The 27,193-nt window shown below is 37.1% G+C and overlaps 1 protein-coding gene and 1 pseudogene across 1 annotated transcript in view; one reads left to right on the top strand and one right to left on the bottom strand.

The window, feature by feature from the left end:
• AASS (aminoadipate-semialdehyde synthase) overlaps nt 1-27,193 on the top strand; it is a 64,834-nt gene that overhangs the window by 23,683 nt on the left and 13,958 nt on the right. The window contains exons 12-18 of the mRNA XM_036246725.1: nt 6,889-6,948; nt 7,145-7,212; nt 9,870-9,991; nt 10,185-10,311; nt 24,137-24,247; nt 24,340-24,448; nt 26,149-26,289. Coding sequence (XP_036102618.1) covers nt 6,889-6,948; nt 7,145-7,212; nt 9,870-9,991; nt 10,185-10,311; nt 24,137-24,247; nt 24,340-24,448; nt 26,149-26,289 — 738 coding nt within the window. The remainder of the gene's footprint in view (nt 1-6,888; nt 6,949-7,144; nt 7,213-9,869; nt 9,992-10,184; nt 10,312-24,136; nt 24,248-24,339; nt 24,449-26,148; nt 26,290-27,193) is intronic.
• LOC118619893 lies at nt 15,027-18,073 on the bottom strand (annotated as a pseudogene).

The raw sequence follows: 27,193 nt of genomic DNA, 5'->3' as shown, positions 1-27,193 counted from the left end.
CATTGTTTTGAATGTTAAAATTATGTCTTTCAGTACCAGTCTTACCTTATGAGGCCAGGTTATGGAAAATATTGAATATTGATTTGCCTTGTGGATGGATTTGACTGTAAATTTATTGAAATGTCTTTTTGTTTGACTGCTCTAACATCATTTACCACTCTAAGAAGTTGTTACAAGCCAACTTCTCAACTAAAATATTATTATGTTTCAAGATTTCAATTATAAGTTTATTTCTTTTGGACCTTAGAACACAGCTTTTTATTCCTATGTATCCTTTATCAAAATTGCCATTCATTCAGTATAGTTGATCTTATGTCGATGGTTAGGAGAATAGCAAGCCTGGTCAATGAAATTCTCAGTAGGCTGTGATTGAAGGTCAGCCTGTGTCACTGATGAGGGATAGGGCATTTCTTAAATAAATTTGTATTAAAGAACAAAATATAATTTTTTCACATTATATAATAGTATACTATATTGAAATGTTGTAGGTAAATAATCCATATGTGTATAACCTGATAAATTATCACAAGAACACCCATGTGAACATTACATAAGTAAAAAATAGAACAATGTTGGTAACCCAGAAATCTCCTTGTGTCTTTTTTTTTTTTCCATTTTTTTTAAATCTTTATTGTTGGATGTAAAATGTGTTACAGATGTTCCACATTTTTCCCCCATTGACCCCCTCCTCCCCACTCCCACCCCCCTCCCACCTTTTCCTACACTATTGTCTGTGTCCATTGGTTATGCATATAAGTTCTTTGGTTTATTTCTTCCCACCCCCCCAACCCCTTTCCCTTTGAAGTTTCGCTTAGTTCTTTTATTGGGGTTTTGTTCTGTTCTTTCATTTGGGACCTGTTTCTTTGTATCCTCATTTTGGCTGCCTCCCTGTGTTTGTTTCTGTGTATTACTTAATGAGAGGTATGGGGCTCGCTGAGACCCGATGCTGCTCATTTGAAAGAATTTAGGAAAAACCTGAAGCAGGATCCAAGACCGGCCAATCCTATGGTTAAGCAAGTGGCAACAGCTTGGGTGGGCTTGAAAGTTGTGTGGGGCGGGGCGGGGCCTCAGGAAGTCAGCAGGGCGGGGCTACCAGTGTGAGCCAGGTTGCTGGAGTCCCAGATATGGCTTCTGTCTGCCGCCCCCGGGAAGGGCTCACCAAAGGAACAAAGGCCTCTTACAGCACGTTTGTCCCCGAGAAAGCCCCTTCTCCAGCCCTCGCTCCAATGCTGAACAGCTCAGTTCTTCCCTGTATGTCTCTGGCGCCCCTCGAGCTGCCTCCCCTCCGAGCTTAGAGGGAGAGAGTCCGATAAATCCGTGCGCGGGCCCTTTAGGGAGCTGCCTGGGGCTCCAGCCGCTTCAGCTTCCCTGAACCTCAGTTTCCGCTGGTTTTTCCAGCCAGAAGTTATGGGGATTCTCTTCCTGGCACTGGAACCCTGAGCGGGGCACCTGGTGTGGGACGGGGACCCCTCAGTCCTCAGGAAGGACCTTCCCAGCCGCGGGAGCCTCCTGATTTTTATCCGCCACGCTTGGGTGTGGGACCAGCCCGTTGCACCGCCACGTCGCCGCAGCCGCTGTCGCGCCGCTGCCACCACCCCTCGCGCCTCGCGCCTCCGCCCCTCCTACCAGTCTCGATGTGGCTGCTGCTTTAATTCCGTAGTTGTACAACTTCCATTCAGCTTGATTTCAGGCGGTTTTGAATGATGGTTGTTCTGTAGTTTAGTTGTAACTTTGATGTGTTTGTGGGAGGACGCGATACCGCGTTTACCTACCCGCCATCTTGACCGGAAGTCCTCCTTGTGTCTTTTCCAGTATGATCCCTACTCTCCTTCCTAAAGGTACCTACTATCTTGACCTCTAACTATGGTTTAGTTTTGCCTTTTGGGGGGAAATTTTTATTTCTTGAGTATATTAATGGAAATTTAAGCTCACTCCTGATAATTCCACTAAACTTGTTGGGTCTGTTTATGTTCGGTTTTATTTTTGTTTTCAGTCAATTCTTATTACTCAGTTTCCTATTTATTTTTGATTGAATGATGAATATTATGTATGTAAAATTTTCGGGATCACTTATGACTCTGGATGTTGTGGTAATTTTCTCCAGAGATTTCCTGTTTCTGGCAGCAGGTAGCCTAGGAGAAAAGCACTTCAATTCAGTGAGGGTTGACAGGGACTCAAAGCTGGGCTCTAGTCCTTTGGAAAATTGATAGTTTTTAATTTATTATTTGTTTTAGAATATAGTTTTTCAGGATCTCAAGTGAAAATCTGGCACTTATTAGGGTTCCCTTCAGCATAACTTAAATTCCAATTTTTATTACCTAATTTTTTAGTTGCCTGACTCTTCTCGGTTTCTCAGTCTCTCTGTTGATTTCTGCTAAACTTCTTGTTATCCAAGCCCCACAAGTACACCTAGGAAAAGTGTTACCTGATGGGATGGAGGCTCTCAGAACAAGGACTTGTTCTCTGGGCTTCCTTTGTTAGAATGTGGTGCAGCAAGTTTTTACTGCCTTTTGAACTTAAAAACTGAGGCATTTCATGTTTTACATGGTTTTGCTCAATGGAAGGATTGGTCAGAAAAGAGCAAATTTACTGTTGCTGGATGGAAAATATACATTAAAATGAGTAATGTGTTTATACCTCCATAGATCAATAGTTGATAGACTTTTATGCAGTGTGACAAGGTTAAGAAAGTCATAAAGTGAAGTGTTGAACATTTTTGGTCAGCACTGAGTGAGGTGGTATTGCTTAGATGTCTGATGATAAGTCAACCTCTAAATTGTCACACCATTTTTGTTTATATATCACAATAGTCCTCTAAACAGCTTGGTGTGATTGCCTTGAGGGCATTTATCTCTGCACTGTCTTTAAGCACTGAACATTTGTGCAAGTTGATGACTGTCTGTATTTTGTAGTCTTGATATATATGTGTCTGTTTGCCACTAATATATTAAGTATATTGTCTGTGATCTCTTTTGATAACTGTAAGAGAACTGTATTTAAAGTACATAGGGAGGAGGGTGTCTGGGGGGAGAAACATTTGCAATAAAAATTGATTAATTAATTTAAAAAAGTATATGCACTGTTGTTCCCTCCTTTCCCCGATTTTCCTTCTTGACTTAAGGTCCATATAACTTCTATAACATTGTAGAGCATATACTATTACTTTACCAACATAGAATTTTTGTTTTAGTTGAATTCAATAGATATTTATTGTCTGTTGAAACAAGGCACATACATGGATAGAGAGAAAGAAAACACAGGTTTTGTCCTAGAGAAGCATGAGGTCCAGGAAGGGGATGAGACAAGTGTGCAACCCAGCCATAAGGTGGAATGTGACAATCGTTAGAAAGATGGTAGTGAAGTTGTGGAGGGAGGGGCTATGTCCTGTTGGGTAAAGTTAGGAAAGGTTTTTTTGTTTTTAATGTATTTTTAAATTTTATTGTTATACTCCTTTCATTGAAGTGGTCTGGACCTGAATTTGCAGTATCTCCAACGTATGCTTGTACTATCTTTACCCTTATAACTCCCAAATCAACACCTCTAATTGTTGCCACACATAAGATCTATATAATCAATTTCCTGCTGGCTATCTCCACCTACACAGTCTGCATATATTTCAAGATCAGTATACCTAAAGCTGAGCTGATTGTCTTCTCCACAATCTATTCTTGACCTTGTGTGACCCTCTTTCATGAAGGAGGTGACACTTGAGCTGGCTCTCGCTAGATGTATAGGATCTGTTCCTTTGCATGGGGGTGGGAGGCACAATGTGTGTTGAGACAGGAGAGCAAAGGTGGGAGTTAATTTAAGCTAGAGATTCTGATGAAGGAAAAGTAAGTATGTTGGATCCATATTGAAAAGGTCTTAACATCAGAAGAAATAGCCTGAAACTAATTTAGGCAAGAGTGATGAGCTGTCAAAGGTTACATGTGAAAGCGACAGGCATACCATCTACTTCAGGACCCTTGTGCTTGCACTTGTGTAACGAGTGAGTTGAACAGCCTTTTGTTGTCTTTTATGTGTGACAATTATTTAGTTTTTTTGGGTAAAAGTTCATTGAACTTTAAATAATTATTGCATGTATTCACTAATATATTAATTGAATATTTACCATTTTATAATGTAGCAGGCATATGGCAAGATGCTAAGTGTAATTCCTACCTTCAAGATGTGTTTGGGGGCAGATTTTGATAAAGACTTCACAGAGGAGACAATTCTTCAGCTTTACTTTGGAGGACAAAGAGTGGGAGCTTCAGTTAGAGGAATAGCATATGAGGCATTTGCCTGGTGTAGCACAGAGGCATATAAAAGCATGACACAGCCCTGGCCAGTTTTTCTCAGTGCTTAGAGCATCAGCTCTCGAACTGGAGGGTCACAGGTATGATTCCTGATCAAGGGCATGTACCTGGGTTGCAGGTTGGATCCCTAGCCCCCGCCACGGTCATGCAGGAGGCAATTAATCAATGTGTCTCTCTCATATCAGTGTTTCTCAATCTTTCTCTCCCTTCCACTCTATCTAAAAATCAATGAGAAAATATCCTCAGATGAGGATTTAAAAAAAAAAAAAAGGAAAAGCATGATGCAGAGAAGCAACCGCATCTGTTCACAGGTCTGAAGTGTTGGGTCTGAGGCAAAAGGGAGAGTTGAGGTTGGAGACGCAGAGCCAGCCTGCAGAAAACCAGTGGAACTAGAGACTTATCTTGAAGGCAAGGAAAAGATACTGAGTTATGTTAAATAAGCACAAGGAAATAATCAGATTTATGATTTAAATGAAAGAAAGGTGGGATGTCGTTCCCAGGATCCCAGTAAGGCTAAATAAGGCTGTAGAAATAAAGAGCCTAGAGAGGGAAAAGATACAAAAGATTTAAACAATTTGGCCATATGCCCAATAAAATTCAAGCATCGTTTTATTACCTACTAATGTCTTCCAGCCTATATACAGAGTTGGTAGGTAGAGGAGTCAGCTTGAGAAAGGAATACTGAGAAGGTACCTGGGAGAAATTGACAGTGGGGGGGGGGGGCCCGGGTGTGTTAATTCCATGAACTTCCCAAAGTATGCCCTGGCTTATCCTATCTTTTTTTTTTCTTATTGATTTTAGAGAGAGGAAGGGAGAGGAAGAGAGATAGAAACATCGATGAGAGAGAATATCAATTGGCTGCCTCCTGCATGCCCCCCACAACCTGGGCATGTGCTCTAACCAGAAATTGAACTGGTGACCTTTTGGTGCATGGGTCGACGCTCCACCACTGAGCCACACCAGCCAGACGATCCCTTTTTTTTTTTTTAAATGTTCCTATGTTATGAACAGATGCCTAGGTGTCTTGTGTTTTCGATACATGAAATTAGTTTTATGTTTAATTATTTAAAAAATGTTTTTATTGCCCAGCTGGTGTGGCTAAGCTGATTGAGCATTGTCCCATGGACTGAGAGATCCCAGTTCAATTCCCAGTCAGGGCACATGCCTGGGTTGCGAGCGCAATCCCCAATAGGGGGCATGCAGGAGATGGCCAGTCAGTGTAGCTCTCTCATATCGATGTTTCTCTCTCTTCCTCTCTCTCTAATAAAATCAATTAAACAATATTTTTTATTTTTATTGATTTTTAAAGAGAGAGAGAAAAACATCAATATGAGAGCTTAACATTAATCAGCTGCCTCTTGCATGCCTCCTACCAGGGAATGAGCCCAAAACCTGGGCATGTGCCCTGACCAGAAATCAAACCCATAACCTTTCAGTGCCTGGGATGATGTCCAACCAACTAAGCCACACTGGCCAGGGCTTCATATTTATTTTAATACAGTAAATCAATACTTCCCTGCCAGCATCTGGTAGGTACATTTAGCTCTTTTTTAGCTGGGTGAGTACTCTAGACTTTAACCTATGGATAAGGGAGGTGGGGGAATGATTGTCTCATTGGCCCTAATGCCCTGACCATCAGAAGCAACAATACCGATTTATATGACCTTTACCCTCTTTGGCAGTATATTCAAGGGTTGGATACTTTGCAAGGAAAGAGGAGAATAAGAAGGATGCTAGGATGTTAATATGAGAGATGTTGTTGGCCATCTGATTCATTCTTGTGAGATGACTTTTTGAGGTCTATTTGGTGAAGTCATTTCCCCTACATTTTTGAAAAGCTGATGTGTCTATATACAGAACTAATATTGACCTGAAGGAGATTTCCTATTACAGGTTTGGTGGTGTGTTGTCTGGAAGACTAATTCTCTACTTCTAACAGAACAGCCTGAACCTTAGAAATGGCCTAGAAGCTCCTAGAATGAGGTTATAGAGGTTATCAAATATATGGTGATATTTGCCATCATGCTCAATGTCATACATGTAACGTGTGGGGAAGAATACGTTTCTTATGTTTCTAGCAAGCAAAAATGATTGTAATCAACTTTTACTTTTAAAATTGTAACTTGCTTTGGAATAGCATGTGTTTGGGTGGCAGATTTCACTGCTTGTAGAAGTCTACCAAGTTTTTATTGATCTTCAAAAACTTTTCTAAATTCTTTTTTCTTTTGACTAGTATTTTATTTTATCATTTTATTTTATTTATTTTCCTCACTCAAGGACATTTTTGCATTTATCTTCAGATAGAGAGGGAGGGAGAGAGGGAGGAAGAAAGAGAGAGAAACATTGATGTGAGAGAGATACATCGACTGGTTGCCACCCACACAACCCCAACCGGGGCTGGGGACAAACTGCAACCGAGGCATGTGCCCTTAGCGGGAACCAAACCTGGGATTCTCTGATCTGCGGGCCAGCACTCTAACTGGTGAGCCAAACTGGCCAGGGCTTGACTAATATTTTAATATGAATAGAAATGCCAAGAAGCCTTCCTTGCAATGTCATTTATCTCTTACCAATCTCGTTTTCTTTTCAGATATTATCAGATGCAACACAACCCCTTGAAAGTCAGAATTTTTCTCCTGTGGTACGAGATGTAAGTTATAAAAATAACTTTTTCCATGAATATACTTTTTTTCCTTACCATTCTCTCTTTCTCTCCCCTCTCTCCCGTCCCTTTCTCTCTCCCCATATTTCTTTATCTTTCTGTCTCTTCTCTATCAGTCATGAGTCCATGTTTGTGGGACTAAAATGTGGATATTAAAGAAATGTCTTGTGTCATATACATTTAGGCAGTGATTACATCCAACGGTACATTGCCTGATAAGTATAAATATATCCAGAAACTCCGAGAGAGCAGGTAAGCATTGTTCTTTTCTTGGATTTGATGAGTATTTTTTAATATTTTAATGTGACTTCATGAGAACTAGGTGTATTTTGTATAAGATATAAATTTTGAAAATGCCTATAAATATAGGAAATTCCAACGAAGTGACTGGCTGAAACCGGTGTGAATTATTTTCTCCTGTACAGTATTATAACATCATTTGGGCTTTCTAATATCCTGTATAGACTTGTATATACACAAACATAAGTCCAAAAAGCGGTCCTTTTTTGGGGGTCCCTCTTTTTAGCACTTCGCATATTGTTATGCCTCTGTTACTTTCTCAAAAGACAGTGAGTAAACCAACCCTTTCTGTGGTGCCTTCAGTCTGGTTTTTAGTTGAGGGTTTGGACTCTCTTTTGTTTAGTGTAACATTGAGGACAGTGTGCTCTTGGTTAGAAATTAAGAGAAGCAGTGAAGAAAGAAAATGATCAGAGGTCAGTTTTCCTTGGGATTCTTCTTAGGAGGAAGGTGTCAAAAATTACCTTGACAAATCTACCCAAGAGAGAATAGTTCTCACAGAAAGGTACTTAGCTAAGGCCATTGTTTCCTCAACTGATTTTCCTACTCAGAGTTTGATAACATTGACATTTCTTTGGAACATTCTAGGCCACTTCAGTTGATTGCATTTGACTTGTGTTTATATCCACTCCACTGGTCTATTCATATCCAAGAAAATGACTCATGCACTAAATTCGCAGGAGAAACCATAGTGGGAACATTAATAACAAATAAACAAGCAAACAAACTGCCTTATCTTCTTTCTCAGCTGTCCCTACAAGAAGTAAATGAAGAGATCTGCACAGATCAATATATTATTGTTATACTTTTTCCATGAGTTTGCTTATAGTTAACTTTTTATGGATCAGTGAAATATTTTGGCATAAGACAGCAAAAGTGTGTAATTTGTGTTTCAAAACAAACAGCTAGCTCTATAACCCCTTAGGAGTGTTAATTATTGTGAAAATGTCACATGCATTTGTTTTTCATAGCTTTCTCTATTCTTTTGATTCTCATCACCTGATGATCACTTATATGCATCCTAATGTCATATCTAACATGACCAGTGATGATGACATCTTCCCTCTTACACACCATATTTAATGTAGCAGCAGGTTTAATTGGCTCCAATTGCTATGATTTTCTGCCCTCCTTCCCTAGTGGAATCTTGTGCCAAGAGAGTAATATGACAATTGCATTTTGAAAGGAAATTTAAGTTATTTTGCACCCTGACTTATTCTTATGTCCTCTCCACCACTTAGCATTATTAACGTTATTAACCTGGAATGTTTGAGGAACATCAAACTATGTTTTAATTATATAAACTGTAGAAAGTGTTACTAGGAAGTATATACAATAACCAAATAATGGTGTTTTATTCTGGGAGGTGAAATGGGATGGGGGTAGAAGTTAAAAAAGACCTCATCTCATCAGTAATACGACTATTGAGGGCAAAGAGGGAAAGGGACATTATATATTTATAGTTATTTTAATTCACTTATAATTAATGGAAAGATTAAAGTTTGAGAGATATCCTGGCCTAAAAGATCCCAACAACAGAGCATGCTGTTTAAGTCCCTGGCACAAGGCCATTTCTTTGGTTTTACATTGATGTCTGGGAATTTGATTCAGAAGGCCTTTAATGAATACCTTCTATATTTAAAACAGAATAAATTGAGCATTAATGGGTTTATAAAGATGAGTGAGACTTAATCACTGTCTTGGAGATAATAGTTTGTTGAAAAGAGAAAGAGTTTTCTGTCAAAAAGGTACAATTTTTAACAGAATAAACTGTTCAATAATTAAATTCCTGCCTGGTAACTTGTCTAAGGTTTCTGTATTTGACTCCTGACATCTGTGATTTCAGAATTATGGTTCCAACTGTTCTCAAGTGATCTAAAGATAAACCACCAAACAAATGTCTAATATGGGTAATAATAATCTCAAATTGTTGTCTTGGATTATTGTGTGGAGTAAATTAGGTTTCCCAGGTAAAGCTTCTAGCATGATTTTGAATCACTTCCCCAGAAGTACAAAGTGTGAGACCAAGTTTCTCATTCATGAGTAAGACAGTCAGTGGTCCACCATCTGTGCCTTGCTAGTCAAATACAGGAAAGTCTAAGGACATACACCTCAGAGGTGTCAGGGTCCATTGTCCATTGTACGAAATCTAAAATAATTAATGAAAAACTCTGGGCCCTGGCCGGTTTGGCTCAGCGGTTGGAGCGTCGGCCTGCGGTCCTGAGAGACCCGGGTTCGGTTCCCGCTAAGGGCACGTACCTCGGTTGCAGTTTGTCCCCGGCCCTGGTCGGTTGTGCGGGTGGCAGCCACTTGATGTGTTCCTTTCACATCGATGTTTCTCTCTCTCTCTCTCTGTTCCTCTCTCTCCCTCCCACTCTACCTGAACAAAAAATGAAAAAGTGTCCTCGGGTGAGGATAAAAAAAAAAAAAAAAGAAAAACTTTGGTATAGGGAACTCACATTGAGGTTCTTTTTTATGACTAATATGACAAAAATATTGCTTCATAGTGTTGAGTTTTAATTTGGTTTGTTGACAGTAAGATTCTATTATTTATTTATTATTTTTGTTAAATGATTCCCCCATCCTACCTTTTTATTTTTATTTTTTTATAGGGAACGTGCTCAGTCACTTTCAATGTCCACTAAGAAAAAAGTCTTAGTCCTTGGAACTGGTTATGTGTCTGAGCCTGTATTAGAATACTTGTCAAGAGATAGCAATGTAGAACTAACAGTAGGTAAGTACTCCCTAAGTTTTGAAGAAGGAAAAAACCAATAAAACTAATCTCACAGCATGTTTGCCCTGTGAATTTTAAATGACTATTTTGTTTCTAAACTTAGAAAAGTTATTTTGGAGATGTTAAAATGTGTTTTTCCTCTCTGACTAGTGGAAGGAAATCTAAAATTTGGGCTTCTTTATTCTTGAAATAGGCTCTGACCTAAAGAATCAAATTGAACAGTTAAGCAAGAAATATGATATTAATCCTGTTATCATGGACATTAGTAAACAAGAAGAGAAGTTGGGCCCCTTGGTGGCAAAGCAGGATCTTGTCATCAGGTTAGTATTTAGCAAGAAATGATTGGTGTGTATTTTGTTGGTGGTAGTGTTCTCTCTCTTTCCTTAATTTTCTGTTTCTCCTCTCTTCTCCTCTCTTCTCTGCTCCTCTCCTTTCTTCTTTTCTAATATGCTTTTTACTCGAATTATGCGTCAAAAAAAGTGTACAAATCATGTGTATAGTTCAATGAGTTTTATGAAGTGAACATACTATGCAACCATCATTCACATCCAGAAACAGAATACATACCCCGGAACCACCCCTTTGCTCCCTATTATTAACCACATGGCGCAAGGGTAAACACTACTGTGGCTTCTAGCACATAGATTAGTTTTTGCTATTTTTCAACCTTGTGCAATTAGAATTATTCAGTATGTTCTCACTTTTGGCAGCCTTTTATTTAACGTTGTAATTTTGAGGGCTGTTGTGTTGTTGTCTATAATTTTAATTTATTTATTCTCATTGCTGTGTAATATTCCATGTGTGATTATATTATTATTATCCATTTGACTGTTGATAGATGTTTAGGTTTGTCTGGAATGTGGCTATTATAAATCATGCTGCTACGAACATTTTATTATTTGTCTTTTGTTTACCACATATATACATTTCTTCTGGGTACCGACCTAAAAGTGGAATTGCTGGGTCATGAGGTTTTTATGTCTCATATATTTTGGTGGCTATTTTATCCTGTGGATTTATAAAGCTTAAATGAAATTGTATAAATTCTTTAGCTTTATAACCATTTTTACTCTTATAATAGAAACAGATCTTGAAATATAATATTTATTACTAGCCCAAAATATTTAGCTCTAACTTCTGGATATAGAGGTACATGAGATTCACTTAGTAATTAAATTTGATTTCAAAATAACAAAGTGATGAGAATAATAACTTATTCTTAGAATATAATGGAAGAAAGTTACCTGCTCATTCATAGCTAGGTTAATTCATAGTTAGATAAGATTTAAATTATTTATATATATATAATTTAAATATGTATATATATTTTTATTGATATTTTTTAACAAGAGAGGAAGGGGGAGAGAGAGAGAGAGAGAAACATCGATGTGAGAGAGAAACATCAATCAGCTGCCTCCTGCATTCCCCTTACTGGGGATCGAGCCTGCAACCCGGGCATTTGCCCTGACTTGGAATCAAACCAGGACCTCTCAGTCCATGAGTCAATGCTCAATCCACTGAGCCACACCGATTGGGCTAAATGGTATTTTTACAGAAAGTTACATCAGGTTCAAATGGTATCTTTGTAGAAAGTTCTGTGATGTCCTACTTAAAAAAAACACAACAGATTTGGAAAACGGATATAACAAAAGGTAATTCTAAGTGGGAAGTTTTGCATTATTTCTGGATATATTTAAACAAGCTCATTTGGGGCACTTAAACATTATTTAATGTATACAAATTTAAGTACATTAATTTTTATTCAGCAAAAATATATTAATATAATTTGTCAGTAATATGATTATGAAATAAGTGTCAGTAATATGGTTATGAAAATAAGACTGATTCAGATTTTAAAATTTAGCAAACTGGTAACCTTTCATAAGAGTTAGCAGCCTGGCCGGTGTGGCTCAGTGGTTGAGCATCAACCTATGTACCAAGAGGTCACTGGTTTGATTCCTGGTCAGGGCACATGCCCAGGTGGTGGGCCCAATCTCCAGTGAGGGGAGTGCAGGAGGTTGCCAATCAATATTCTCTCTCACCGATGTTTCTCTCTCCCTCTCTTCCTGCCCCTCTCTCTCTAATATCAATAAAGAAAAAAAAGTTAAAAAAAAAAGAGTTAGCATTAGCAAAATTTTTCTTAGTTGAGTTTCTTTGCTGAATGGTGATAATACTGTTGAACATGAGTATCCTATAATGTTCCTTAAATATTTTTTTTAATTGGAGAAAGAATGTTTTGATATAAGCACAGTGGTAGGGACTACCAAAATAAAATAAGGGATATATTTTATAAAAAGTTATATAATAATATGTCAAATCTTCATGGTTTGAATTTTTTAATTTTAGTTTTTGATAATTTAATGTAAATATTAATTGAGTTTGTTGAGTTACTCTGAAAATTACATTTGTATTTTGTGTATGTTTTTTACAAGAGGCACTTGCAAGTATTTGGATTTATTGAGTTAGAGTCAATTCAAATAATTCAAGAGTTTTGGCCCCTTGGCTAATTATTATATCACATACACAATGAGTTATGAATTCTAATCCCTTTGTCTGTAAAAAGCACCAATGATCAAAGTCATATCATTCTAGTTCTCAGCGTATTATTAGTTTAGTGCAATTAATACCAAATGAAAGAGCTATTGGATCTAGATAACATTTTTTTTTTTTATCCTCACCTAAAGACATTTTTTTTTTTTATATATTTTGTTCAGATAGAGTGGGAGGGAGAGAGAGAGAAAGAAACATCGACGTGAAAGGGACACATCGAGTGGTCGCCACCCACACGACCCAACCAGGGCCGGGGACAAACTGCAACCAAGGTACATGCCCTTATCGGGAACCGAATCCGGGTCCCTCCAGACTGCAGGCCTACACTCTAATCGCTGAGCCAAAATGGCCAGAGCTCTAGATAACATTTTTAGCAAGCAAGTTTTCAATGATGGGAAAGTGACAAAAAATGTCTACTTAACATTTAAGATAATGACATTGTACACTTTTTATTAATTTTTCAACAAATAATTTTGCAAGTATTTTGATTATTGGCTTTTAAATGGTTTCCATATTTAGTAATAATTTTTATTTACATTTGTTTATAGATAATTTATTAAGGAATGTTAAAAATATAATAAAGTTTTTCTCAATATTCAAAAAGATTAAAGAATAAACATAATTTGCCCTGGCCAGTGTGCTCAGTGGTTAGACTGTTAGCTCACAGTCTAAAGGTTCACGGATTCAATTCCTGGTCAAGGGCATGTACCTGGGTTTCAGGTTTGATCCCCGGCTCCTGTCGGGATTATGTGGGGAGGCAACCAACTGATGTGTCTCTCACAATAATGTTTCTCTCTCTCTCCTTCCTTCCCTCTCTTCCACTCTATCTCTATCTAAAAATCAATGGAAAAATAATATCCTTGGGTAAGGATTAACCAAAAAACAAAAGAATAAACATAATTGAAATATTCATTTTTTTTTGTAACTAAAGTGTCCTTTATTCTACATCATCTTATTAGTTTTATTAATTTTACAATACAACTGCAAAATGCTTAAGATTTAGATTAGTAAATAAAAAATGAAAAAGGGATCTCAGTACAGAAATATGTTTAATAAATGAAAGCAAAAACCAAAGATCTGGGAGAACCAATAGGGCAAGACAAACCTTAACCAAAAATATTTAGAAACACCCAAGGTGCTACTCCTTTGAGCTATATCCTCTCAGCTTCCCGTGACCATATTTAATAAGCACATTAGCCAAGAAAGACCAGCAAAGTTTAATGTTTTAAAAGATAATCAAATGTAGACTTTTTTTGTATTACAAAGTGCTAATTTCAATAGATCCATGAAAATAAAGAATATTTAAGAAAGATCATTAATAAAAGTATTGGCTCCACTACCCAAAATAATGTAAGGTACAGGAGTTTACAGCATTTTATTGCTAGCATTTTAAATCTATATGAAGACGTTTTAATACTTGTTCCTTAAACTTAAAAGTTTCTTAAACTTTATAGAAAACCCCCTATGATATCAAATTCTGATCATAAGTATACACAAAATACCTTTATAATACAAATAGTTTTTATTTAATTGTTTATTTTTTTAATCCTCACCCGAGGACATTTTTGCATTCATCTTCAGATAGAGGGAGAGAGGGAGGAAGAGAGAGAGAGAAACATCCAAGTGAGATGGCAGTTTGACTCCAACCGGGGACAATCTGCAACTGAGGTACGTGCCCTTAGCGGGAACTGAACCCGGGTCTCTCTGGACCGCAGGCTGACACTCTAACTGCTGAGCCAAACCAGTCAGAGCTAGAAATAGTTTTTCAAATGTTAACAAGGTGCTATGGTTCTAAAATAGGCCACTTCTATTTATTTATTTATATTTTTTTGCAATTTTTATTAATTTATTTTTGTTACAGATGTTTTTCCTCTTCCCCCATTGACATCCTCCTCCCAATCCCACCCCCCCAGCATTGTTGTCTATGTCCATTGGTTACACATACACGCATATAAGTTCTGTGGTTTATTTCTCCCCCAGCCCCCTCTTCTGAGGTTTGTCAGTCTGAACCATACTCCTTTCTATGTCTCTGGGTTTGTTTTGTTCATCAGCTTGTATTGTTTATTATATTCCACAAATGAGTGAGACCATGTGATATTTATCTTTCTCTGATTGGCTTATTTCACTTAGCATAATACTCTCCAGGTCTCTCCATGTCGTCTCAAAGGATAAGAGATCTACCTTTCTTACAGCTGCATAGATTTCCGTCATGTATATGCACAACAGCCTTTTAATCCACTCATCTATTGATGGACACTTGGGCTGTTTCCAGATTTTAGCTATTGTAAATAGTGCTGCTATGAACATAGGGGTACATGTATTCTTTCTGATTGGTGTTTCAGCCTTCTTAGGATATTAAAATAGGCCATTTTTAAATAGTCTAATAATTATGGGTTATCATAATAACTACATAAATGTTTTACAGCAAACAAAACAGTTATATACATGAGCCATGCTTGAGGCTCAGGTAGTTATGAATGTGACATCACTGGACATCTGTTTCCAAAGCTACAAAAATGTGCGCAGCAGCAGGACGATCTCTAGGATCTTCATTAGTGCATACAGAAAAGAGCCCAGTTACTTTCTGGTATGTTTAATCCAGTTCTTCCATAGTAATAGGTGGCCTAGTTCCCAAAGCTGTATAGTATGATTCATCATTAAAGTTACCTTCATCAAATGTTTTATCTTCATCATCATCATCTGAAAAAATAATGTACAGAATAGATAAAATCATCATTTCCCCCAGAGTAAGGCCAAAGGCAAATACGTCGGCCTTGTCAGTAATAATACCATTCTCCTCCAAAGCTTCCTTGGATTTTCAAGGCTCAGTGCGAATATAATAGGTCTCAGGGTCAGTCACTGTCACATTTTCATCCAATGGTAGAGAGACTCCTACGTCACAAATTTTAATTATTTCAAACTAACCTTTAATTACAACATTTGAAGACTTTATGTCTCCATGAAGCAATTTCTTATCTTGGTGCAGATACTTTAATTGTCTTGTCATGTTCAAAGCAACTTTTAAAATTATGGCTGCTGGAAAAGGAATGTGGCCGTCTTTATTTCATTCTTCCATTAAGTCATTTAGAGATTTTCACCCCCATATTCCATAGCAAGACAGAGACTACCATTATTGGCTTCAGTGAAAGCACCATAACCTATAATGTTTGGATAATGAAGACATTTCAAATATTAGCTTTACATCTTAGCCAGAGCAATCAGACAGGAAGAAAAAATAAAAAGGATCCAAATTGGAAAGGAGGAAGTCAAACTGTCATTATTTGCAGATGACATGGTATTATACATAGAAAAACCTCAAGACTCCATCAGAAATCTACTAGACTTAATACATGAATTTGGCAAAGTAGCAAGATATAAATTTAACATCAAGAAATCAGCGGCATTCTTATACACCAATGATGAACTCACAGAAAGAGAAACTGAAAAAACAATCCCATTTACCATCACGGCAAAAAAATTAAGATACCTAGGAATAAACTTTACCATAGAAGTAAAGGACCTATTTGCAGAAAACTACAGGACATTGAAAAAAGAAATAGAGGAAGATATAAAAAAGTGGAAGCACATACCCTGTTCATGGATTGGAAGAATTAACATCATTAAAATGTCCATATTACCCAAAGCAATCTATAGATTCAATGCAATCCCCATCAAAATACCAACGGCATATTTCACAGAACTAGAATGAATACTTCAAAAGTTCATATGGAACCAAAAAAGACCCCGAATAGCCACAGCAATCTTGAAAAAGAAGGACAAAGTAGGTGGGATCACAATACCAGATATCAGGTTATACTACAAAGCTACTGTAATCAAAAGAACCTGGTACTGGCACAAGAACAGGCATATAGACCAGTGGAACAGAATAGAGAACCCAGAAATGGACCCAAGGCATTATGCTCAATTAATATTTGACAAAGGAGGCAAGAACATACAAGGGAGTAAAGACAGCCTCTTTAATAAATGGTGTTGGGAAAATTGGACAGCTACATGCAGAAAAATGAAACTAGACCATCACCTTACACCATGCACAAAAATAAACTCGAAATGGATAAAAGACTTAAATGTGACCCATGAATCCATAAAAATCCTAGAAGAAAATGTAGGCAACAAAACTTCGGACATCATACACAGCAGAATTTTCACTGATACATCACCTAAGGCAACAGAAACAAAGGAAAAAATGAACACATGGGACTACATCAAACTAAAAAGCCTCTGCACAGCAAAAGAAACAACCATCAAAATGGAAAGGCAACCCACTGTATGGGAGAGCATCATTGCCAATGATACATCAGATAAGGGGTTAATTTCCAAAATATATAAAGTACTCATACAACTCAACAAAAGGAAGGCAAAGAACCCAATAAAAAAATGGGCAGAGGAGCTGAATAGACACCTCTCCAAACACAGCATACAAATGACCAAGAGACATATGAAGAAATGCTCAATATCACTAATCATCAGAGAGATGCAAATTAAAACAACAATGAGGTATCACTTCACACCTATCAGAATGGCCGCCATCAACAAATCATCAAACAACAAGTGTTGGTGAGGGTGTGGAGAAAAGGGGACTCTAGTACATTGCTGGTGGGAATGCAGACTGGTGCAGCCACTGTGGAAAACAATATGATGTTCTCTCAAAAAATTAAAATTGAACTGCCATTTGACCCAGTGATCCCACTTCTAGGAATATACCCTAAGAAGCCTGAAACACCAATCAGAAAGAATATATATACCCCCATGTCTGTAGCTGCACTATTTACAATAGCTAAGATCTGGAAACAGCCCAGAAGTCTATCAGTAGACGAATGGATAAAAAAAGCAGTGTTACATATACACAATGGAGTACTATGTAGCTGTAAGAAAGAAAGATCTCTTATCCTTTGAGACGACATGGAGGGACCTGGAAAGTATTATCCTAAGTGAAACAAGCCAAGTAGAAAAAGACAAATATCATATGATCTCACTTATTTGTGGAATATAATGAACATAATAGCCTGAGGAGTAGGGTAGACCCAGAGACGTGAAAGTAGGGTACAGAGTGACAACCCTTAGAAGAGGGGGTGTTGTGGGGAGGGAAGAGATAAACCACAGAACTTTTATGCATGTATGCATAACCCATGAACATGGACAACAAAGCCAGGGATGGGGTGGGGTGGGGTGGGGTGGAGAGGAGCGTGTCAATGGGATAAAAAAGGAGAAACATCTGTAACAAAAATAAAATTATAAGAAACGTAAAAAAAGCTTAGCTTCATCAGTTAGTCTCTTTTGATACATACTTTGGTAATGACCATTACATCTAGAATTAATCTTTTTCACAGCCCAAGGAGAATGAGACAAGGTTCTTGGAGATATTTTCATAAGGTAGACATTTACCCCTGTTCCATAGCCAAGCTTCTGAATAAAGAGAGAGGCAGAAATATTTACATTTGGAGTTGAGCACAATGCAGATTTTTGTTTTTTAGATAATTTGCTTGGTATCTTGAAATTATTGATTTTTTCCATTGTAATGATCAGTCTAGGTCCCCGTGATGCAGATGTGCAACTCGAGTTTGGGTCGCAAGGATGAATCCTAAAATAACTTCCAGTTTAATGCCACATTTCCAACATCTTCAACTTTCCTTCTTGCCTTGGAAGGGCCGCGCAGCGCGGCAGTCACACTCCAGATAGAAAAGGATGAGAGGTCCAGGCCAAGGCTGTCTTCAAAGTATTCTTAATCTCCTAAAAATATACTGCAATATAATAGTTAGTGGGTTGCACCTAAATTTAATGTTCTTGTGATTAAATAGTTGATGCACTTGTCAGTCAAAAGTAAAAATGCTAAACAGGACAGATGCAATACCCATGCAGCTCTTAATTTATTCATGTTAACTTTATCTTCAATTGAATTTATTGGGGTGACATTGATTCACAAAACTATACAGGTTTCAAGTGTACAACTCAACAAAACATCATCTGCACACTGCATCATGCTCCCGTCACCCTAACCAAAGTCTCTTTCGGTCACCATTTTCCTTACCTCTGCCCACCTACACCTACCTCCCATGCACCTTTCCTCTGACTATCAGTCTCTCACCACACTATTTTCTGTACCTTTGTGTTAGATGTGTGTGTGTGTTTTCTTAATCCTTTCACTTTCTTTCACCCAGCCCCACAAAACCCTCTCCTCTGACAGCTTTCAGTCTGTTCCATCTACCTATGCCTCTCTTTCTATTTTGTTTGTCAGTTTATTTTGTTCATTAGATTCCACATACAAGTGAGCTTATATGGTACTTTCTCTGACTGACTGACTTCATGTAGCATTATAATCTCCAGGTCCATCCATGCTGTCACAAAACATAAGATTTCCTGTTTTGTTTTTGTTTTTGTTTTGATGTCCCAGTATTATTCCATTGTGTAAATGTGCCACAACTCTTATCTACTCATATTCGGATGGGCACTTTGGCTGATTCCAGATCTTGACTATTGTAAATAAAGAAGCAATAAACATAGTGGTGCATATATGCTTTAGAATTAGTGTTTTGAGATTCTTAGGATATATTCCGAGAAGTGGGATCACTGAGTGAAAAGGCAGATTCATTTTTAATTTTTTTCACGAAACTTCATACTGTTGTCCACAGAAGCTGCATCCCCACCAACACTGCACCAAGGTTCTCTTTTCTCCACATCTTTGCCAGCACTCATTGTTGATTGATTGCTGGTAGCCATTCTGTCAGGCATAAAATGGTATCTCGCTGTGGTTTTAATTTGCATGTCTTTGAGGATTAATGACATTGAGCATTATTTCATATGTCTATTGGCCATTTGTACATCCTCTTTGAAGAAGTACCTAGTCAGGCCCTTAGCCTATTTTTTAATTGGGTTGTTTGTCGTCTTAGTGTTGAGTAGTATAAGTTCTTTATATATTTTGAAAATTAACCCCTTATCAGATGTATCATTGGCAAATATGTTCTCTCATTCAGTGGGTTCCCTTTCCATTTTGTTTCTTTTGTTGTACAGAAGCTTTTTAGTTTGATATAGTCCCATTTGTTTATGTTTCCCTTGCCCAAGGAGATATATTGGCAAAACTATTGCTATGAGAAATGTCTGAAATCTTACTGTCAATGTTTTCTACTGGGATTTTTATGGTTTTGTGACTTACATTTAAGTCTTTAATCTATTTGGAGTTTATTCTTATGTATGGTATAAGTTGGTGGTCTAGTTCCTTTTTTTTGCATGTATTTGTACGATTTTCCCGGTACTATTTATTTACGAGAATGTTTTACCCCATTGTTGTGCTTGACTTTTTAATGACATATTAATCGACCATAAAGGTGTGGGTTTATTCCTGGACTCTCTATTCTGTTTCTTTTATCTGTATGCCTGTTCTTGTACCCAAATCATGCTGTTTTGATTACTATGGACTTTAGTATTTTTTATATCAGGTAGTGTGATACTTCCAACTTTGCTCTTCTTTCTCAAGATTGCTGAGGCTATTCATGGTCTTTTTTGGTTTCCTGTATATTTTTGGAATATTTGTTATATGCCATTGGTATTTTAATAGGAATTGTATTGAATTTATAAATTGCTTTGGGTAGTATAAACATTATAATGATGTTAATTCTTCCAATTTATAAGCATGGTATATGCTTAAACTTATTTGTATCTTCCTCAATTTTTTTCTTCAGTGTCTTATAATTTTCTGAGTACAGGTCTTTTACCTTTTTGATTAAAATTATTCCTAGGTATAGCCCTGGCTGGTTTGGCTCAGCCGTTAGAGTGGCAGCCCGCTAACCAGAGAGGCCTGGGTTTGGTTTGGGCATGTACCTCGGTTGCAGTTTGTCCCCAGCCCCGGTTGGGGTTGTGTGGGTGGCAACCACTCAATATGTCTCTTTCAAGTTGATGTTTCTCTCTCTCTTCCACACTCTCTCCCTCCCACTCTATCTGAAGATAAATGCAAAAATGTCCTCGAGTGAGGATAAAAAAAAATTATTCCTAGGTACCGGTTTTTTTGTTTTTGTTTTGGTTATTGCAATAGTAAATGGGATTGTTTCCTTAATTTCTTCTTCAGATAGTTCATTATTGGTATATAAAAATGCCACCAATTTCTGAATATTAATTTTGTAGCCTGCTACTTTGCCAAATTTATTTATTAGCTCTAATAGTTTTTGGTGAAGTCTTTAGGGTTTTCTAAATACAATACCATGTCATGTGCAAATAACGACAGTTTTACTTCCTTCTTTTCAATTTGGATGCCATATATTTCTTCTTTTTGTCTAATTGCTTTGGCCAGTACTTCCAGAACTATGTTGAATATGAGTTGTAAAAGTGGACATTCCTGTCTTGTTCCTGCTCTTAAGGGAAACACTTATAGTTTTTGTTCACTGAGTATGATGCTGGCTGTGGGTTTGTCATATATGGCCTTTATTATGTTGAGGTATAATCTCTCTGTTCCCACTTTGCTGAGAGTTTTTATCATAAATGGGTGCTGGATTTTATTAAATGCTTTTTCTGTAGCTATTAATTGATCATGTGATTTTTATCCTTCATTTTGTTTATGTGATGTATCATGTTATTGATTTGCAAATATTATACTAACCTTATATCTCCAGAGTAAATCCCACTTGATTATGATGTATGATCTTTTTAATGTATTGCTGGATCTGGTTTGCTAATATTTTTGAGAATTTTAGCATCTATGTTTATGAGAAATATTGGCTTATAATTTTTTTCTTAGTGTTGTCTTTATCTGGTTTTGAAATTAGAATAATATTGGCCTTGTAAAAGATCTTGGAAGTCTTTTCTCCCCTTGAATTTTTTGGAATAGTTTGAGAAGGATACATGTTAGTTCTTTGACTGTTTGGTAAAATTCACCTTTTAAGTCATCTTGTCCTGGATTTTTGCTGCTGAGAGTTTTTTTTTTTTTTTTTTTTTTTTATTACAACGTCAATTTTATTAGTTATAATCAGTTTATTCATGTTTTCTGACTATTTTTATTCAGTTTTGGAAGATTGTATGTTCCATTTCACCTAGGTTTTCCAATTTGTTGGCATACAGTTGTTCATAATATTTTTTTTTACAATTCTTTGTATTTCTGTGGTGTCAATTGTTACTTCTCCTCTTTCATTTCTGATTTTATTTATTTGGGAACACTGTCTTTTTTTCTTGATAACTTTGTGAAAGGGTTGTCAATCTTGTTTAACTTTTCAAAGAACCAGCTCTTGGTTTTATTGATGTTTTATATTGTTTTTAATCTCTATGTCATTTATTTCCACTCTAATCTTTATTATTTTCTTAGTTCTACTTACTGTGGACTTTGTTTATTGTTCTTTTTCTAATTCTTTTAGGTGAGGGTTACATTGTTTATTTGAGATTTTTCTTACTTCTTGTGGTAAGACTGTAATGCTATGATGTTCACTCTCAGGACTGCTTTTGCTGTGTTCCATTTAAGTTATTGTGTGTTCATTTTCATTTGTTTCCAGGTAACTTTTGATGCCTTCTTTTATTTCATTATGAACCCATTTATTGTTTAATAACATAGTTAGCCTCCATATGCTTGATTTTTTTTTTTTTTTTTTACTGTAATTGATTTCTAGCTTTATACCATTGTGGTCAAATAAAATGCTTTATGTAATTTCAATCTTCTTAAATTTATTAAGACTTATTTTGTGTCCTGACATGTGGTCTATCTTTGCAAATGTTCCATGTGCACTTGAGAAAAATATTCTCCAGCTTTGAGTTAAAATATTTTGTAAATATCAATTAAGTTCATCTGATCTAGTGTGTTGTCTAAAGTCCCTGTTGCCTTGTTGATTTTTGTTTTAAAGATCTATCCATTGATGTCAGTGGGGTGTTAAAATCCCTCACTACAACTGTATTGCTGTCAATCTCTCACTTAATGTCCACCAAGATTTTCTTTATATATTTAGGTGCTCCTATGTTGGTGCATATATGTTTACAAGGGTTATATCCTCTTTTTGGATCAAACCTTTTAGTATTATGTAGTGACCTTGTTTGTCTCTCATTATGGCCTTTGTTTTGAATTTTATTTTGACAGATATGAGTATTGTTACCCCAGTTTTTTTACATTTTCATTTGCATGGAATTTTTTTTTCCGTCTCTTTACCTTCAGTAATAATTATCTTAGATTAAAAAAGCCAGGAAATAGCCTTGCCAGTGTGGCTTACTGGTTGAAAGTCAACCCATGCACCAAGAGGTTGCCGGTTCAATTCCTAGTCAAGGCACATGTGCAGGTTATGGGCCCAATCCAACAGTGTGGGGAATGCAGGAGGTAGCCAATGGATGTTCTCTCTCATTGATGTTTCTATTTCTTTCTCTTCCTCTCCCTTCTTCTCTCTCTAAAAATCAATAAAGAAAAAAAAATAAAACAAAAAATAGAGATCAAGAGCTTTCCTATTGATACCGGCAAAATATGTACACAATTTTATCCTACATGATAAATCTATTTAGCAATATTTATTCTATTAATTTGAGAAGGAGTAAGAGCCTAAGAGATTTTACTTTTGTGTGAAACAGAGAAAATCTCAAGTATGCAGGATGACTTTGACATATACAGAGATTTAGTGTGAATGTGTTTATAAGTTTATATTTATATTTTCATTATTACTATGTTGCATGCTTTATCAAATAGGCAATGAACTAGTAAAAGTTAAATACTGTTAAGTGATAGACAGTATATTTTGCTATTTCTTGGATAGACTGAATATACTCATTTATACAAACATTTGTGAAAATTCTTTTGTTGTTGTTGTTGTTATTGTGTACTCCCAGCACTAAATTAAAATACCAAAACCAAATTTTAGAAAACCCACTTAAAGTTGAGTTTTATATACATCTTCATTTTTTGATCACTGCATAGACTTCTAGCCATTTTGATAGGCTTTACACTAGTCAACACCATTTAAACCTCTGTTCTGCTCTGGCCCTTCCTAAGCTCTACTCTTTAATGTAACACACAGACCACCTACACTAAATTTTATCCCCTCCTGATAGCCATTTGGGAGATGTAGAGGGGAAAAGGACAGCAACCTTATCTTTTAGTAGGGGACCCAAGATAGGAAATCACAGAAGTATAAGGAAAAATGGAATATATCCCATTTAATGTTATTAAAAAAAAAGTTGGATGACTGAAGAGGAAGGAAATCTGGTTTTGGGGAAATCTGGGGAAGTTTCTTGGAGGAGATAGTGGTTCAGACATTTCTTTAAAGAGGCTATGGCCTGGGTAGGGGTGGAAGAGTGGAGGGAGCATCCCATGTGGAAGGCATAGTGAGAGTAAAGGTTCAGAGATGACAAAGTAAAGACTGGGATTTGAGAATTACAACAGCTTCTTGGTTTTCACATATGATTAATGGAGGAGATAGAGAGAGAAAAATGCTAAAGTTAGGTGAAGGTCATATTTTGGAGAATTTTAATCACGGTAACCAAATGCTTTTATACTATAGTACTCGAGAAATTATTGTGAGAATAAATTAATCAGAGCGATGTCTCAGCTTTAGTGCAGTTCAAGGTAAACTGGAAGGTACCCTTGGACAAGAATGTTTCTGATTAACTCCTCCCTCTGTTTTTAAGCTTGTTGCCTTATGTATTGCATCCTCTTGTGGCCAAAGCATGTATCAGAAGCAAAGTTAACATGATCACTGCAAGCTACATCACACCAGCGCTAAAGGAATTAGAAAAGAGGTAAGTTTCAGTCATTTTCAACAAAGTAGCTCCATGGCATTATTTTTATTTTATATTCAACTTTTTCTTCCTCCTCTTTTCACCTGTTATAGTGTGGAAGATGCTGGAATCACAGTCATTGGTGAATTGGGATTGGACCCTGGTCTTGATCATATGTTGGCAATGGACACAATAGATAAGGCCAAAGAAATAGGAGCCACGGTGAGCCCCATTTACACGCAAAGGTTCATTTAGGGAAACATTCAAAGATCCAGGTTTCTGTGCTTGAAAATAATCTTTCTACAATTTTGATTAAATGTGTTGCTATATTTCTTTGACAAGAAATTTCAAGTAAAATTCTGTAACTGCAGAAATATCTACATGGTAAAATAATGTCAAAGTCTTAGCAGTCAAATTTTAGAGAAATAGATGCTGCCATAATATTTTGGTTTAATAAAATATTTTAGACTGCCTTGGAGATTCTATAGTAAGGTTTGACTTTTTAAAAGTGGGAAAAATTCTTTACAATATTATCCATCTGTTGGTACATAAGTATCTCTTATAAATGAGAAAGAACTACTGGACATTAAATGTGATGAATCAGATTAAATGTTTTAGATTTTATGTATATAATATATATAATCAAATATAGATTAAAAATTAATTATAATTATACATTAATTATGTCATATATTGATTAATATATTTAAAATTACATATTAAAATGTATATAATCAAACATACAATTTAATGCAAAAGTCAGGAGGAACTGACCAAGGAGAACTGAATTAATAGTTAGATTTTTAAGTGAACAAAATGTTAGTCACAATCTCTAAAGAGTTTTTTTTTTTATCCTCACCCGAGGACATTTTTCCATTTTTTGTTCAGGTAGAGTGGGAGGGAGAGAGAGGAAGAGAGAGAGAGAGAGAGAAACATCGATGTGAAAGGAACACATCGAGTGGCTGCCACCCGCACGACCAACCAGGGCCGGGGACAAACCGCAACCGAGGTACGTGCCCTTAGCGGGAACCGAACCCGGGTCTCTCAGGACCGCAGGCCGGCACTCTAGCCGCTGAGCCAAACCGGCCAGGGCTCTAAAGAGTTTTTTAAAAAAAGTAGTGTACATGAAATATAACTGTTACTTAATCTAATGGTTTTTGCCTTTGAGGACGTATTTTGGAAAGCCTTCGTAACTTTAAGAAAGGAAAAACTGTAGCAAGTGTACCTCATGCATGCCATTATACTCCCTAATTTATTGTTAATTCTTCCTAATTTATTGAATTTTTTTTTTTTTTCATCCTCACCCGAGGACATTTTTCCATTTTTTGTACAGATAGAGTGGGAGGGAGAGAGAGGAAGAGAGAGAGAGAGAAACATCGATGTGAAAGGGACACATCGAGTGGCTGCCACCTACACGACCAACCAGGGCCGGGGACAAACCGCAACCAAGGCACATGCCCTTAGCGGAACCGAACCCGGGTCTCTCCAGACCGCAGGCCGACGCTCTAACCTCTGAGCCAAACCGGCCAGGGCCTAATTTATTGAATTTTTAAAAAATTTAATTGCCAGATGGGTGGGGCATGGGGAGATGGGTAAAAACAAGAAGGAATTAAGAAGAACAAATTGGTTGTTAGACTGATGAACCTCAAAGGGAAGGGGGGAGGGAAGGCAGGATGAGATAAACCAAAGAACTTCTACGCATATATGCATAACCAATGGACGCCGACAATAGTGTGGGGAAGGCAGGAGGGGAGAGGGATTGGGGAGGAGGGGGGTCAATGGGGAAAAAAAGATGGGGACCATCTGTAATACATTCAACAATAGAGATGAGTTAAAAAATTTTTTTTTTAATTAATTTTTTCCATCACTATTTTCCCCTCTGTCCTATCTTCCACCTAATTTACTGATTCTTTGTTTTACAGATTGAATCTTATATTTCTTACTGTGGTGGGCTTCCAGCTCCTGAACATTCAGACAATCCTTTGAGGTACAAGTTTAGCTGGAGTCCAGTGGGAGTTTTGATGAACATAATGCAGCCCGCCACCTACCTGCTGAATGGAAAGGTGAAGGATTCTCATCAAAGCTTTAGATACAAACCTAAAGTAACTGTCTGAGAAATCCATACTCTTTCTCCCTGATACCGAGGCCCTTTAATACTGGCTACACTGCTTGTGCTCCATCCTCTCCTCCTCTGGCATTTCCCAGTGTTTATTTTCTGTTCCATTTAGTCACCTCACTGTTCCCAGCATGACCTGTGCTCAATCTTTCCTCTTCTTACAAGTTGTTTCTGCATTTCAAAAACTCACTTCTCAACTTCTCTGCATGTGTAAATACTGGTCTTGTGATTTATTTCAGCATGGCAAACAAGTACCAAGTCCCTACCGTGTGCTGGCCATGGGGCAAGATTCCAAAGGTTGTCACAGTGAATGATGTTCCTGACCTCAGAGAATTCACAGCTGGAAATGGGGTGGCTCTTGAAATGGAGGGTCTGGTAGATCAGGAAATTTCCCCCAACTGCTGTGTACCAGAATATAAGTGCTCTCTGAGTTTAGTATTACTTTCATCATTTTATAATAAGGAAACTGTGACTTAACGAGAATGTTAAGATCATTCAGCTGGGATTCAAACATTATTAGCTAATGTCAGGGCATTTTTCTCTCCCCGTTTACTGCTAGCCTTATAGTGGGCTAGACAGACATTGGACAGATAGCTGCCATCCAGTGAGAGCAGTTCCGAAGTGTGCTGAAGTGCCTACCACAGAGCAGCTGAGAGGACAGTTGATTTGACCTTGGTAAGGGGTGGGGAGGAGAAAATTAGCAGAGTAGAGAAGATGTGCTCAGCCTTGAAGGATAAGAAGCTGCCAGCCGGGCAGAGGTGCTGCCACTCGTGACTGTGCTAAGCGGCAACTTCATTTGATTCTTACAACAATCTTATGAGGTTTGTAAGGCAGAAAACAGGCATAAGAAG

The sequence above is a fragment of the Molossus molossus genome, unplaced genomic scaffold (assembly GCF_014108415.1).
Source record: "Molossus molossus isolate mMolMol1 unplaced genomic scaffold, mMolMol1.p scaffold_m16_p_7, whole genome shotgun sequence".
Classification (NCBI taxonomy): Eukaryota; Metazoa; Chordata; class Mammalia; order Chiroptera; family Molossidae; genus Molossus; species Molossus molossus.
This window is presented reverse-complemented; position numbering and strand designations above follow the sequence as displayed.